Here is a 17,231-nt window from a genome sequence, read left to right as displayed (position 1 = left end):
TGACTTCATATGGCGTCTAATTAGTCCTGCATTGGTCTGACTTCATATGGCATCTAATTGGTCCAGCATAAATCTGACTTCATATGGTGTCTAACTGGTCCTGCATAGGTCTGACCTCATGGTGTCTAATTGGTCCTGTATAGGTCTGACTTCATATGGTGTCTAATTGGTCCTGCATAGGTCTGATATGGCCAGTACAGTGACCAACTTGAAAATTTGTCTTACAGTTAGGATTTTTCATTTGTTTATATTTCCTCAACCCTAGATGGATTTTCCTCAATAGTCGTGATGAACCATTATAAAGCTAAGATAATTCATTTAGTTACAGGAATTCTTGTCTCTTTGTCATGGGGTCAAGGTCACATTCATAGAAAACTTGCATTTCAGGAGTTAAAAACAATTTTCATTTGCCTATATTTTCTAAACCCCTTCGTGCGTGGATTTTGTTGATTATTTGGGTGAATAATTATGAAGCTAAAATGATTCATTATGCATTATACATGATGAACCATTTGACCTTTGGGTCAGGGTCACACATTTTATAGTAATGCTTGGATCATGGGGGTCAACATGCAGGCTCATGACCTTTTTGCATGATCTAATGGTTTGATGGCCTGCTGTCTATCATTCATGTCCATCCCTCTGTTATTGTGAGTTTGTAATCACTATGCCTTCTAAATTACTTGGAGGATTGCAATGAAACATTACACAAATATTAATTCTGAGGTCTTGCTGGTCCTGAAGATAAGCCAGTAAACTGGCTATGACATGTTATTAGATTATATACTACCGGTATATAGGTGAAGCAGATGCGACATCATTCAATAGACTTTCCTAATGGTTCATTCTGGCACAGACCTTCAAAATTATAAATGATTATAGGTGTAAAAGAAAATAACAATGTATATTTGGTTAAATGTTATGTTTCATACAATATTTCACTCATGTATCAGTTTTATTCTTGTTAATTCACTATATGCAGACTCAATATATCGAAAATATATAACACTTCATTCTGCGGCATTTCAGGGTCAGGTTAAATGGTGTGAATCGGTCAGCAAGTCTCTCATACTCAGTATGGTCATGTGTTTAATTTTATTTAATATAAGAATAGAACTGAAAGTCTCTAAGAGTACTAAAGAAGATACAAGTTAAATATTGCTGTTTTTCCTATTGATGAAATCAATTTAAATTCAAGATTTTTCTTTTTGTTCACACTTGTAACTGGAGGTCTATGCGAAGATCTAATCAACAAGTAATTCTTTTAAGTAATATGTCTCACAAGCTTTGCTGGTACAATACATAATCCAAAAACTTGACGAGTTAAGTGAGACAAGTCAATTATTTATAACAAGAACTGTTAAATGCACATTCGTAATTGCAGGACCATATATAGGGTTGCCACCTGTTTTTCATTTTCATTAGCCAGGCCATATTCAGTAATAGACTGCAGCATTGTAATATGTCAATTTATTAGGTGCTCAGAGAGAGAGAGAACAGTATATACATCATAAACTTTCACATGGTAATGCATTGAGATTACTCCAAATATAACAACAACAATTTTTTTATTTATCTGTTGCTGTCAAATAATGAATTGTATACTGTTTTACTCACAGACGAATATATTACTGTATATTAAATATTTATTTCTAACTATCAGTCTCAGCAGTAAATAGACTTTTATTACCACAGAAATTAATGTCAAAGTGTTAAAAATGCGCCCGGGACCTCGAGTGGTCAAGTGGTCTAAAGCGCTCACCATTCCAGATCACTGCCATCTCACCTCTGTCTGTGTGGGTTCAAGTGAAAGGCTCGACTAATGTGGGTGTGTGGGAAAGCCTGCCAGTAGCTTCTCGTGGGTCGGTGGTTCTTCCCTGGGTCCTTCCGCCACCAGTTATTCTGGCTGCCATGTATAGCCTATCTTGTGCTGAAAAATGGCGTTAAACCCTAGAACAACAACAACAACATTAAAATGCACCCAGTGAGGTCCGTCTGCTATCATGTGACCATATACATAGTCCAGCTCTAATTAAAAACAAGGAAATCTTTATATAGTCTAAACCTGACCTTCTTTTAATGTAATTTTCAGCCTTCTTATATTTAACACAATCTTAATTTCACAATTTTTGGGTGTTGTAAATCAAGCAAAAAAATCAAATCCAAAGTAAAATGTATGAAAATTTATATAGTACTGCTCCATGAAGTATTTACCATAATTTTATCTTTGAGGATTAATAATGAAATGTTTCAAAAATCTATTCTGAAGTGAAACCTAGAAGGTATTCAATATCTTTTGCACAGATACCGTACAATTCATGTCTGACCAAGAAAGGAGAATGTCCATAAAGCAAATAAGATCAATTTATTTGAAGGAAATTATTGTTGTTTTCTTTTCATTTTGCTTTAAAAATGCTTCTTTCTACAATTTTCTATGCACACCTCTCCCCCAACCATGCATGCTCAGAAATTGAAAATTAAGGGAACATGATATCCTTAGAGGATGCTAGTATTATTAGACTGGTTTCTTACATATAGGTACTTTTGGGCTTTTTTATTTCTTGAAGCAAAAGAGTGCTTCCCCTTTCTCAACTTCTTAAGAATGGTTTACCATAATAATAGTAAGGTGTATCTGGCACATACAATATAAAGTAAATGTTTTGCCCACTTATACTGCAGGGTCTTATTGATCTCATAGGCAGAGCAGGGCTACAAAATATTTTACTTAAAAGTGTATACACAACGAGGCAGAATCATGTCAATGTCAATTGTTTTATTAAAGAAGTACCTTAATGAGTCCCTGAAATAAATAATGGACTGTATCATACACCTTTTGTCTTGTGTTTTATGCTATATAGTGTTTAAAAAATTGTAAAAACATACTGACATAACAAGTTTAGATTTTTTAATTTTACTTTGCTAAGGTGTTTATTTGAAAGTTTAATAGCTAAATAAATGAAAGACAGTTATGAGTCAGGCAGTTATAATTTTGCTTTTCAATATCAAAATGCCATTCTCACCTTTAATCTTGTAAATGATAATGACACAAACAAGGGTGAAAATATGTTAGTTGCTATCTTTCATGACATAATCAAGGAGCACAGCTGAGCTACAACAGAGTTACAATGAGCTACAACAGAGTTACTATGAGCTACAACAGAATTACAATGAGCTGCAACAGAGTTACAAGGAGCTACAACATAGTTACAATGAGCTACAACAACGTTACTATGAGCTACAACAGAATTACAATGAGCTACAACAGAATTACAATGAGCTACAACAGAGTTACAAGGAGCTACAACAGAGTTACAATGAGCTACAAGAGTTACTATGAGCTACAACAGAATTACAATGAGCTACAACAGAGTTACTATGAGCTACAACAGAATTACAATGAGCTACAACAGAGTTACAATGAGCTACAAGAGAGTTACAATGAGCTACAACAGAGTTACAAGGAGCTACATTAGAGTTACAATGAGCTACAACTGAGTTACAAGGAGATACAACAGAGTTACAAGGACAATATTCTGTCAGATGGGGATTAAGGTGTGAAATTTTCTTATGTCATGTATATTTAATTTATATTATGTGCTTGACCTTTGTCCATGACTGAGGGTTGAGTTTTGGCCTACTTGAGATTGAGTTGACTAAGGGTTGTGTCTATCTGACTTTTATAATTTAACAAAAAAAGATATATACTTGAATTTCAGTTCAAGGCCAAATGTTGTATTGTTAATTACTGAAACTTTTCCATTAGAAATCATTAATTTTCCAGGACATTCTGGTCATAGGTCAGGTGACAGCTTGTATATAAAGGATGTGGTAAACAAGTTATTCATTCCTGTTGTAAGCTTAGTTTGTGGAATCATTTAATGTTGTGTTCATTTATAATCTGAGAGGAATAATTTATTTAAATTATTCATTGGAATTAAGAAGTGCTCATTGACCTTTTGGATTAAAACACTATTTGGGATTAATGTGATTCATTCAAAGACATTTTGGATCATTGTGATACATCCAGATTGTTGGTACATCAACATATTTAAGAATATTAGTACCACAACACATTTAAGACTTGGTACATCAAGAAACTTAAGTCTCTTTGTACATCAGGACAATCAAGATTATTGGAATTCATTTGGAAAATTATATACTTTTGGACTTGTGACAGAACATTAAGGATTATTTGTAATTTAATTCACAATACTGTGTCTTCTGAATTTTCACTTTGTATTCAAGGGAAATAAATTGTTGAAATTGACTTAAACTTGTTGGTTTTGCTTCTTCCTAATACTTACTTGAAGATCAAAACATTTAGTACATTTGTTTGCTTAAAAGTGCAAATAAATGAGAAATTTAGAGACAGAGAAGTAATCTCAAGTTGGAATCAATTTCACCTAGAGACAGAGAAGTAATCTCAACTTGGAATCAATTTCACTTAGAGACAGAGAAGTAATCTCAAGTTGCATTCAATTTCACTTAGAGACAGAGAAGTAATCTCAAGTTGCATTCAATTTCACCTAGAGACAGAGAAGTAATCTCAAGTTGCATTCAATTTCACTTAGAGACAGAGAAGTAATCTCAAGTTGCATTCAATTTCACCTGGAGACAGAGAAGTAACCTCAAGTTGGAATCAATTTCACTTAGAGACAGAGAAGTAATCTCAAGCTGCATTCAATTTCACTTAGAGACAAAGAAGTAATATCAAGTTGCATTCAGTTTCACTTAGAGACAGCGAAGTAATCTCAAGTTGGAATCAATTTCACTTAGAGACAGAGAAGTAATCTCAAGTTGCATTCAGTTTCACTTAGAGACAGAGAAGTAATCTCAAGTTGGATTCAATTTCACCTAGAGACAGAGAAGTAATCTCAAGTTGGAATCAATTTCACTTAGAGACAGTGAAGTAATCTCAAGTTGGAATAAATTTCACCTAGAGACAGAGAAGTAATCTCAAGTTGGATTCAATTTCACTTAGAGACAGAGAAGTAATCTCAAGTTGCATTCAATTTCACTTAGAGAAAGAGAAGTAATCTCAAGTTGGATTCAATTTCACCTTGAGACAGAGAAGTAATCTCAAGTTGGAATCAATTTCACTCAGAGACAGAGAAGTAATCTCAAGTTGGATTCAATTTCACCTAGAGACAGAAAAGTAATCTCAAGTTGGATTCAATTTCACCTAGAGACAGCGAAGTGATCTCAAGTTGCATTCAATTTCACCTAGAGACAGAGAAGTAATCTCAAGTTGCATTCAATTTCACCTAGAGACAGCGAAGTAATCTCAAGTTGCATTCAATTTCACCTAGAGACAGAGAAGTAATCTCAAGTTGCATTCAATTTCACCTAGAGACAGCAAAGTAATCTCAAGTTTCATTCAATTTCACCTAGAGACAGAGAAGTAATCTCAAGTTGCATTCAATTTCACCTAGAGACAGAGAAGAAATCTCAAGTTGCATTCAATTTCACCTAGAGACAGAGAAGTAATCTCAAGTTGCATTCAATTTCACCTTGAATCTGATACTGAGCTAGACATATCCATATTGTGTAGTAAATATTAAGGAACCTTTTCTTTACAGAGCTGTGATTCCTGAAAGTTGTTGGTATACTTAATTTTATGTTACCATGGATATAAAACTGCCTGACTCAAAATTGTGTCCTACTGTAGATTAGTTTACCCTGTAAGTTTATCTGAGATACCCCATCACTGATATCAGTGGTAAATACATTGATTTCAGGGTTGCTGATCATAGTGGATGCTTAAAGAACCTTCAATTTTGTTTACTTTGCTATCTGAAAATGTTGATTGAGAGTACATGGCAAGGCCGTAAGTACAATATGCATCTCATAAAATTTTCAATGGTTATTTTAAAAAAGTCCATAACTTTTTCTACCTTTTTGATATTTACAAATTTAATAAGTACACTTTTAAATTTTTTTAATGCTTACATTCCAAAAATCATGTGTTTTAAAGGCAGGGAAAGATAGTGTACTTTGGGCTATTTCAAACACATTTCACAGTACACAGACACAGTCATTTTCATCGCCTGTTTGCTTTAGACACAGCACATGCTTTTCCTATTAATGAATGAATGTCAATCCATATATATACATTTCGGGGCCCGAGTGGTCTAAAGTGCTGTCTGTTATGGATCACTACCATCTCATCTCTGTCTGCGTGGGTTCGAGTCTCGGGTATGTGAGAAAGCTTGCCTGTAGCTTCTCGTGGGTTGGTGGTTCTTTCCAGGGTTTTCCCGGGTTCTTCCTCCACCATTAATACTCGCCACCATGTATAGCCTATCGTGTGCTGAAAAATGGTGTTAAACCCTACAACAACAACATACATTTCACACACAATACTGCCTCATGGCATGCAATAATACAGTGAGAAAAATTGGCATAATTAGCTTATTTTTGAATCAATATTAATTGGCCATTTTATTCAAAAACAATATGGGATCACATGAAAAAGAGAAAAGGAATGGTGACATTTAAATTTGCCTTAAGGTTCTTCTCAAGAGTTTCATATATTTTGCACAGCTTTTTCAATACTTACAGAAAAGGTGTTCCCCCGATTTTCTCTATAAAAATCCTTGTTATAAAATAAAAATGAGAAGGCTTGAAGATCATATAATTTTCTTTATTTTGATATTGAATGATGGGGTTGCTTTGGGTTTGAGAGTACACAGGAAGGTCTTCTGATGTATATCTCATAGAAGACTTATAGCTCTACATAATTATTTTCAATTTCTGAACTTATGAAGAAAATTATTTCTTAAAAAGTAACTTTTTCCATTTTTATATATATAAAGATGTCATAAGTGAACTTTCATACATTAGTATTGCCTTCACTGTAAAAACTTATTGTGCTATTTCAAATACACTAATATTGTCATTTTCATTAGGTATTTATTTTAAATAGCCTATTCTTTTACCAATGGTGATAAAAAATAAATATCCAAGTTGGTGAAAGGTATATAAGTGCATGTTAACTTTATATTGTGGAAGTTGTGGAGAAACAAACTTTGACTTGTGTTTTCCCTATTTGCAGATGCACTCCAAAACACTGGAGGAAAAAACTAAAAATAACCAATCATATTCATTCATCTAAGTTCAGATGTTTGCCAAGCCATACAGAGAAAGAGCTTTAGAACTGGGATAAGACTGGATCATTTTCAGTGGGAAGAAAATCCCACAAGAGCTTGATGTTCATTCAGAAAAACATGACAGAAGATATATAATAAAGAGATACTGATATTTAATTTTACTTAACTTTTCATCATTTTTAGCTCTACGGATTATGTACCAGAAGAGCTTATGGGATGGCATGTTTTCCATTTTCCTTCCATCTGTCTGTTATCATAAGTTTGTCATCACTACTTAAGCTAAACTATTTCAGGATTGCCAAGAAACATTCATCCCATGGTCCAGTTGGTCCAAAATAGCTTAAAGTTCTTATCACTGATCCTCCTGAGTGGATTATCATATCAACATCGGTATTTCAACCAAAAGACTTTGTATGATATCTTGTTGGTCCTAAATGAAAATGGTACCACCCAGATATCCAACATGGCCATCACAGTGGCCATCTTGAAAAAATCATCTTATTGCTACTTCACCTAAATGGATGCTTGTGTCAGCATGGGGGTTTAAGTATAAGACTTCTTATGGTGTCCAGGTGGTTCTTAATGAAAATTGTGTCAATCTGACATCCAATATGGCCACCAGATCAGCCATCTTGAAATTCTGGTTATTGCTAATATTCCTGAATGTAAAGTCATATCAGCATGGAGTTTTCACCAGAAGTCTTCTTATGTTCCAGTATGGCCAACACGACTGCCAACCAGAAAATCTTGTTATTGATAAATGGAAATTTATATTATGACATGGCAGTTGGTTCTGAATGAAAATGGTGCCAAGCTAACCTCAAATATGGCTGCCACAATGAGCACATTGAAAATCTTGTCACTTATTTTCATGAATGAATGGTTATATCAACATTGGATTTTCACCGAAAAATCTTCTAAATGTATCCAGTTTGTTCAAAGTGATAATGGTGCCAATCTTCCATTGGAGATGGCAGACTTACTGGATAATTTCAAAATAATATTGCTAGAGAATATCAGAGTTGGTTTCAACACTCAGCAGAAGTGAAGAAACTCTTAACTTTAATTCATGGAAATACTTTTTGACCCAGTAGAGTTTCTGAATCCTTTCCTGTGATTGTTGTTTTATGGATGAAACATCAAACTCCTTTGAAGAAAAAAATCTCATGTATTTTAAAATGTCCAAAGTCCAAATATGTTATCTTATGTCACTTGTTTAGGCTCGAATAAACAGTAACACAAAAAGAGTGCAAACAGCAAGCTTTGAAAAATACAATAATTTATTTCCCTGTAAAAATTCTGTAAAATTAATTTTAAAAAATATGAACTTACGATTCTATAGAATCAAATCCGAAAATAATCAGAGAATAAAATTTTAGTAGTCCTAATAACAAAATGTTCTACTGATTTCACAATCGAATACCGACGAAGAATCCTAGATGGAAGACGATAACGTATGCTGCAATCTGTAGTGTTGAAGTCTACAGTTTCATGTAGAAATAAAAATGATCACTCTTGTTTCTGATAGCTGAATACATTTTTATAAACAAAACTGTTCTTGTTCCACAATATTACATGGGCACACGTAATTTTCAGAAAAATAACAGAATCAATCCTTCTGAATCCAAGTAATTTTGAAATAACTCCATACCATGTAATCTGAAATAACTCCAAACAGCACAACATACAACAGTTTAATAGCCCAGCTTCTAATGTGATTAATTCTCCAAAACATGGGTTATACGGGCTTCTAAAATGCAAACAAGGGTCACATGATCATCTTCTGGTAGTTTATAGAAGCAAGTACGTGTTACAGATCACGTTTACCCAGTGTTACCCTGATGGAAACCAATCATTTTTACTCTAAGAAATCAGCAATCAGGTAAAAGCCTGAGGCTATGGGCAAGTTCATAAATTGATTTAAAATGAAATCGTGTTGAACCTGAAGATCTCAGTTACGTATTATAACGGAATGACCGATATCTGGCAGCTCAGTGATGTTTCCAAAGCTGTGCCATTTACTATTCCTGCTATTTAACCGGAATAACAAGCATCACATAAACAAAATATCGTTGTTCCTGCAGATCCGTCGGTCTACCTCTGTCAACTGTTGCGTACTTTAGTTGCGGCAATACATTCCGGAAGTTGCTAGTCACAGCTCATGATCGATATAAAACGTTTCATTTTATGTAGTAATCTTGCACACAGGTAAGACACTCGGATATCGACTAGAATACATATCTTATTGGTGTGAATTATTAAGTCATGATAAACAGTCCTCCAGTATTTTATTGTTGCACCCCCACCCCCCTTTTTAAATAAGGCTTTTGACTGTCTCACTTAATGTTCGGTTTTTATTGTTGCCAAAATATGTAGCTGCATTTCTGATGAACTTAACCAAACCTTTTGACAGTCTCCCGCATGATGTTTTCATCTGTAAACTAAGGGCTTATGGTATGACTATGTTCTGGGCGTCAAAAATAACGTGCTATGTCTTACATTGTGGGACTAATAGTGTGACATTTGGTTCTGTAGGTGTCTTACAGAGTTGCTGTTATCTGTCAAATGGAAAGCAGCTGATTAATGCAGGGTGTCATGAATAACTGAAATCCAAAAAAAAGGATTCCTCAGGTGTCAGGCATCAACATTCTTTAATGATTTTATCATTTTTAATTTTTTGTAATTTGATTTAATCTGGCTCTTTATATAACTGCTAATGATAAGACTTTGTTGTTTCCTCACAAGACTTGAACACTGATTGACACACTTGAAACAGCCCAACATTCTGATTAACTGGTTTAATACGAACACATGATTGGTTCACCGTGAATAAAATGCAAGCCAACTGTGAAAAGTTTCAAGCACTAGCTGTGGTTAAAGAGACATTTGATATGAAACCTTTACTTACCATATCGTAATGACATAAATCTTGCAAAAGGAAACATTTATTTGTGTTCCAAGACTTGTATGCACATAAAAAATAGAACAGTTTTGGTGTCCCAATACTTACAGACACAAACATGTAAAGATCACCATATGTCACATCGCATTGACCAGTTCTTGTTCAGTGACAGTGCCATTCAATTGTTATAAACTACTATGTTTGTTGTTAAGTTATTTATTTTGCATGTATGCATATTTTCTGATTTCTTTGACTTGAAAAAAATAAAGAGTATGCAAGTTACAGGCTGCTTACATCTTACAGGGAGACCTGTATTGAAGTGTACAATAGGCCAGCTTACTCAGCTTACTTTGACATGAAAAAAATAAATAAAGAGTATGCAAGTTACTGGCTGCTTACATTTTACAAGGAGACCTGTATTGAAGTGTACAATAGGCCAGCTTACTCAAATCATATCATACTTTGTGTCACTTGCATACGTGCAAATTTTACTTTATTAATTCTTTTTACCCGAATCTCATTGTTTCATGTTACATTTTAGCTGTATGTTTATTGCCATTTTATTTACTTTGATTCATGCATGCAACATTTATCATTTATCTGTGATATACACGACCCTATGGAGTATTAGCACGATTACCATTGCTGATTAAATAATCTACTTATTGAAAGGCCGCTTACATTCAACTACCACTGCAGTATTATTGCCACAATTTTCAAAGAATTATTTTGTGACTTATTTATAATATTTGTTAGCTTATTCAAATTCATTTAATGGTACCTGCAATGGTAAACCAAATCATGTACTTTATTCAGCATAAGTTAAAATCTTCACTGTACATATGGTTAAACCATTATGTAAACAAAGTGACTATGAATACAAGTGATTAACCGTTGAATATTTTCATTGCTTTAATACTGGTACCATATTTTAATGAAATAGGTATTTAAATTTTCAAGTTAGAAAATGTAATAACCTGTGACTTTTGACAGTTTTAATGTAATAATGCATATTGGCATTTAATAGTGATAGTACCTTAACAGTTGCAAGGACCTTTATTTTAAAATCACATGATTTTTTATGTGGAAAAATAGTCTGAGGTATTCCAAGATTTATAATGTGTGAAGTAGTTGAAACAGTTTCATTTCCAAGCTTTTATAGTTTAAAAAAAAATAAGTTTTGATAATAATAAAGTGTTTTCCAAGACTAAATGTCATTATGCTAATCATTGCTCTCTCAATTGGTTAAATTGCTAGGAATCAACACTGGCTAGGAACTGCAGTGTAATTCACATGTAAAAATCTTTGTAGGAAAGCTTCAAGGCAACTATCGGTTTTGAAACTTATTGCTTAGAAGTTAACTAGACTAAAAAACTGACAGTCATGCATGCTTTTATCCTATCCAATTTCAATCACTGTCCCTTAGCCTGGCATTTCTGCAGTGACATGAACACTATTAAACTTGAAAAAATACAAGAACATGCTCAGAGATTTGTGTTTGATACACATGTAGCTATCATAAACTCTTATTTAATGCAAAAATGCAAGCTCTGACTTAGGGATATTGATTAAGAGACTTCTACAATTTGGATTAAGAGCCCTCCGAAATCTCTGAAAACCTTGACACATGGCAAAATTCTTACGGATATGCAGCTACCATTCTCTAGAATGAAGTGCCTGATAACTTTAGAGAACAATCAATATGCAAATAATACACTTGATCCTCCCCCTCTCCCGTCATGATTTGAACTAATATCTGTGTTACCATTTTGTTTTGCTGTTCTTATGTATCTTAAAGTGCCTTACAGTTAGCTTCATTCCTTTTCAGTAAGTGACAATCTGCACTTGATGTGCTTTTAGTCTTTTTCTTTCATCAGTTGGCTGATCATAACCTGTAGACTGGGTTGGCGGCCTAAGTGGTTAGAGCGTCCGTCTTGGATGCAGCAGGTCACATGTTAGAACCTCGACCTAGTCATACTGAAGACTTATAAAAATAGTACTAGCATCTGTTTCACTTGGTGCTCAGCATTAAGAGGTTAGTGTCAGGACTGGTCGGCCTGGTGTCTGGATAATGTGACTGGGTGGGACATGATGCTACATGTTTGTGGCATGATGCCCTAGTGCTAGACATCACTATAAACTGCCACACTGCAGACATCCTAGCGATATGACTGGAAATGTCTTAATGCTACCGGTACATTAAAAATCCAAATCACACACACAAATCATAACATTAGAAAAAATAATAGGGTAGTAACATGCACAGCTTTCATTGTGACATCACAACACATGATATTAAATGTGGTTTGTACTGGATGACACTTTTAGGTTGACTTCATTAAAAAATGTTTGCATATTTTACCATTGATTGATTTAGGTCTATATTATATCCTCTCATCAGGGACCCAAACAACATGGTAAAATAAGCATGAAATTATCAAAGGATGATATTGCTTCTGCCCTTAATGTGTCCCAGTGAAGTGTCTCATTTTCCCCCCAGGAAGCTCCCTTTTTCATATTTTAGTTATCTGCGGCCAATCTGCAGAATAGCTCAAGGCTAGACTTACATAAACAAGCTTGAAGCCTGGTTGGCTAATTAACAGATAATGCTTATCATTGTAATTATAATTATAATGTGAAACAGCCTACCCCTCTAATGGCTACTTGGATTTACTTAAAAAAAAAAACGTTTTGTTGATTGTGAATGTAAGCAGGATATGAACTTGTAATGAAAATGACACTAATGCCAAAAAAAGGAAAAAGTTCCATTTTACAGGTAATATTCGACTATCAGTACCTAAAGCTTGTGCGATTCATCTTGACAACAGTTTACGTCTGCAGATTCATGTATTTAGGTACTTTCATGTACCAATATTAATTCATCATTTCTATAGAGGCCACAATATATTATACCTTTAGTCATTATGTTCAACTCTTAATGTATTTAATACTGTTTACTAAGAGACAGAGTAAATTCATTGAAATCAGAGCATCATTTTGTAGCTACACATGTATCTCAACATCTTCAGTCCTGATGTAACATTGTCTACAGAAGCGGCTGTTGAGAAAAGTTTTTTTTGGGGTGGGGGGCTGGTAAGGGGCTAAACAAAATCTAAATTTAGCAGATAAGTGAAATTCGTCTGTAAGGGATTACTTGTTATATGTGCATAGGATTTACATTTTGAGAAAATAAACATCAAATTTTAGAATGTTTTCTGCATGTTTTTTTATAAAAAGGATGATGAGAAGAAAAGTCTCATAAAATCAGAGTTATGATAAAACCAATAACATTTTTGGGAGTGCTAACAGTAAAAGTCTGAAAGCCCAACACCCAGCGCCCTTCTAAATCATGCATATTCTGTTTGGATTGCATGTCAGCCTGTCGAAATGTTTTTTGGTATCATTTGCCTGACATAAATGATGTCCAAAACTTCAGAGCATTGACATTCTGAAGTTCTTTAAAGATTCAGGTAAATTATTAACATTCTGCCCACCCACCCCCTGCACTGAGGCTTCACTTGTAGGTCCTCTACCTTTGAAGAGCATCTGTTTCATTGTATCAACAGCACATGACCAATAAATGGGGGAACAGTATTATTTCTGTTCTCAGTACAGTGTATTTCATTGGTTACCTATAATTAGTACTTGTCCTGCATGAATATCAATGTGCTATCCTTTGCACAAGTTGTCATGGTAATGCATCACTTTCTACTTATTTTGAGCAATACATATTGTTATTCAATCTATCTATTGTAAACATGTGAAAGAAAATCAATCTAATACCAGATATACCTATTCACATCTTACAGAGAAATAGTATCTACTGATACATGAAAATAAAATAGTAAATGTCTGAAGCTCATCATGTTGGACTTGTTTTAACTTGCATGTTTCTGGTTATACAACTGCTTACGCTAACAATGTGACAGGTTGCTGGTATCAACAGTCCCTGGAAGCTGAGGTGCCATAGTGGGCATTCTGCACTGTTTATTTTAGCTGTTCATGACAATCCACAATGGCCACTACATCAGGTCCATCCCAGAAAGAGCATGAAATTATTAAAGTCCATCATGTGATCATGGATATTCTGTAATCCATGATGCATGTACTGTATATATTCCATGCATTTCATTAAGCAGTCTCATTCTGTCAGAATTTGCATTTTCAGGCTGATATATGTTAACTACAATACATACTTGTAAGTCGAGTCAAACTGCAGAGAACAATGATCCTGATTTTCCTTAGCATAGTACACCTACTGATCAGAGTCTTTGTTGTTTCTTTTACTGATTGCTCATAAAAAAAACTGCACCAACCCAGGTCTGTTGGTTTGCATTTTGGACTTGTACATACAGTCGGGCAAGCAATATCAGAACCATTTGGATCACGTATTTTCATTGGGCCTTTCTAAAGTCTAATTTTCCCCTGATTCAGTATTTACTCTGTTGACTTTGTTGCAGACAGTAAATTTGAGACTAATCAATCCATTTTGCTGTTTAATAGTACACCAGTAGGTATGTGCAGTTGGTCTGAAAATCTTATGACTCGTCCCATACATATGTAAATCTAGTATAATTCTGTCTTGAATTTCTGTATTTGAATTATTAAGAGTTTGTTTTTCTTTTACAGATTAAGAAGAAATGAAAATGTGCTTTGGCAATCAACATCATAGAAAACACAGGCAAGATGGATTTGACTTGAAGCTAGATATATTTTTTGGCCATCTCTGTTGGTAAAACTCATGCAGAACTTTTGAAAAGGAAACAAAATGAAATTCTGTACTAACCTAATTGATACATTAAATCTGCTGATATTACTTAATTTATGTTTCACTGTTGTGAGTGGTGATGTTTTTAAACTGTCATTACTTCACAAGACTTTAAAGGACAAGTCAGTAGCCTCTGATTATCGGTTGCGACGAGAAGTGCTGTATTCTTTTGATCCTAGTGTTGAACATCATGATAACCTGGAAGGTAGACCAGGACAAGGGTACTACATAGAAGTAATGATTGGAACACCTCCACAGAAGGTAAGATTACAACTTTTCTGTGTGAACACTTGACACTTTGGAAAAAACAATGTTCTGCCTACTAATTTGCATTTCTATTTCATCAAAATTAGCTTTTTATGTTTTGAAAAAATTTCCAGTGATTGAAACAAGATTGAGAAATATATTTTGAAAATTTCATGAAAATTGGATGAAAAAGTTTTAAAGAGTTGAATTGGACATGTTTTGACTATTATAAATATTGTCTGTGTGTGTGTCTTTCAGTTTATTTTCCGTATCTTTTTTTAAAGACTTCTTGGATTTTTATTCTAAATTTGGATCAAGGTTTTGTTTTGCAGAGACATTGGTCAAGTTTGATTTTTACCTTTTTCTGTAAAATGTTGTGGAGATGTAGCCTCCTTTGGACCTCACAACTTTGCCCTCAAATTTCTGCTCAGTAACTTCTTAAGAACTTAAGTTGGAGGTAACATTTAGTTTGAGGTTTTATTTTTAATAAGACCTAGTTAAAGTTTAATTTTTGCCATTTTCTGGCCAAGTTGTTTGGAATTATGGCCCTTGTTTAATTAAGAATGAAATGTCATTACATTGGCAGGGAAATGTGTTGGAAGTACATATTTTTAGTTTAGATGTCCATAAATGGGTTATCACCAGCTAGGATATTGTCATTAGACTAGTTTAAAATTATCTATATATGTATGAATGTATCTTCAAATAATTATCTTTGACAGCTGAATGTTCTGGTTGATACTGGAAGCAGTAATTTTGCAGTTGCTGCCAGAAGTTATCCAGAGATTACCACATTCTTTCACAGAGAAAGGTACTAGTAGGACCATATGCATATTGTTGAAGGGATTTAGTCATCCCAGGTCCTAGTCCATGACTATTGTAACTCATCAGAGGGAATCGATCAGGTTGATACATTTGTTCAACTAATCACTTTGTTTTATCAGTTAGAGGTTTATGTACCCCTTTGTCCCGGGTGCAGCCTGTATTGTTACATGTTAGGTCATGTAACAATTGTATTGATGAGACCTATTATTGCATCTTCCAGGTTTTGAATGATAACATTGTCTTACAGCCAGGATTTAGCTAAAACATTGGATAAAACAATCATAGAAAACCATGTTTTAAATATGGGTATAAACAAAGAAATGACTAAGAAAAACACTTGAATTTTTATTTACATTACAAAGTCTTGGTTTTCTTTATTGTAGTTAAACAAAGTAAAAAAAAAGATTTGTAACACTAAGCATAAGGCTGCACAAGAGATGTTTTCATAGTGTCTGGACTGTTATACACAGATATAGTTGGACTGGATCACAAATTCTATCCCACCCTGAGTGGCTGAGTGGTCTAAAGTGCTCACCATTATGAATCACTGCCATCTCACCTCTGTCTGTGTGGGTTTCAAGTCTTAGGTTCGGCTAACATGGGTACATGTGAAAGCTTGCTAGTAGCTCCTCATGTGTCAGTGGGTCTTCCTTGGGTTTTCCAGGGTTCTTCTTCCACCAGTTATACTGGCCACCATGTATAGCCTATCTTGTGCTGAAAAATGGCGTTAAACCCTACAACAACAACAACAACAAATTCTATCCCTATCTCCAGTAAGTCTAATTTTGGGTAAAATTGAGGGCATCAATTGAACTATGACGCTGGCGACAAAGGGATATATAAACCTCTCACTGATAAGACGAGTGATTAGTTGAACAAATGAATCAACCAGATCAATTCCCTCTGATGAGTTACCATAGTAACAAATTCAGGGGTGACTAGATCTCCCCAGCAGACGAGAGGGTATACTTCCACATCCTTTCAGTCATAACTTTCTAACAAGTAATATTTAATCAGAAGTGAAGGCAAACCTCAGCAGGATACCAATATGACAGATCCCAAAACACTGGCAGTTATGTTAAATTGATGGAAATTCGTTTTAAGGTAGTAGAATGTCAGGGACTTGTGTGTTCTAATATTCTGGTTTGAAAACCTTCATGTAAGTTTGCAGAAACACCCATACTAACAGTCATGATGTTGGTGTACAAAATGGACAGTTTTTTAGTTTTGTTTTTCAGTCTGTAAGTTGGACATTTCTAGTATGTATAATCGACAAGTTGAATCCCTGTCAACATGATTAGAATTGTTTTGCCCCTGCCATTTCTTGGGGAGGAAGGGCAGATAGTGTTACTCATCTCTGCCCATTACACTAATCATATTTTCA

The 17,231-nt window shown here is 34.4% G+C and overlaps 1 protein-coding gene across 2 annotated transcripts in view; it reads left to right on the top strand.

The window, feature by feature from the left end:
- Nucleotides 1-8,540: 8,540 nt before the first annotated feature.
- Nucleotides 8,541-17,231, top strand: part of LOC149793344 (beta-secretase 1-like) — a 29,532-nt gene continuing 20,841 nt past the window's right edge. For both annotated transcript variants that reach the window (XM_089967326.1, XM_089967325.1), the window contains exons 1-3: nt 8,541-9,314; nt 14,638-15,037; nt 15,745-15,833. In XM_089967326.1, the coding sequence (XP_089823452.1) occupies nt 14,777-15,037; nt 15,745-15,833 (350 nt within the window). In that variant the 5' untranslated portion in view covers nt 8,541-9,314; nt 14,638-14,776. The remainder of the gene's footprint in view (nt 9,315-14,637; nt 15,038-15,744; nt 15,834-17,231) is intronic.

Source organism: Sinohyriopsis cumingii, chromosome 8, assembly GCF_028554795.1.
Source record: "Sinohyriopsis cumingii isolate HCF-2022 chromosome 8, ASM2855479v2, whole genome shotgun sequence".
NCBI classification, from domain to species: domain Eukaryota; kingdom Metazoa; phylum Mollusca; class Bivalvia; order Unionida; family Unionidae; genus Sinohyriopsis; species Sinohyriopsis cumingii.
Note: the sequence above shows the minus strand (reverse complement) of the source record. Positions and strands in the feature narration are given on the sequence as shown.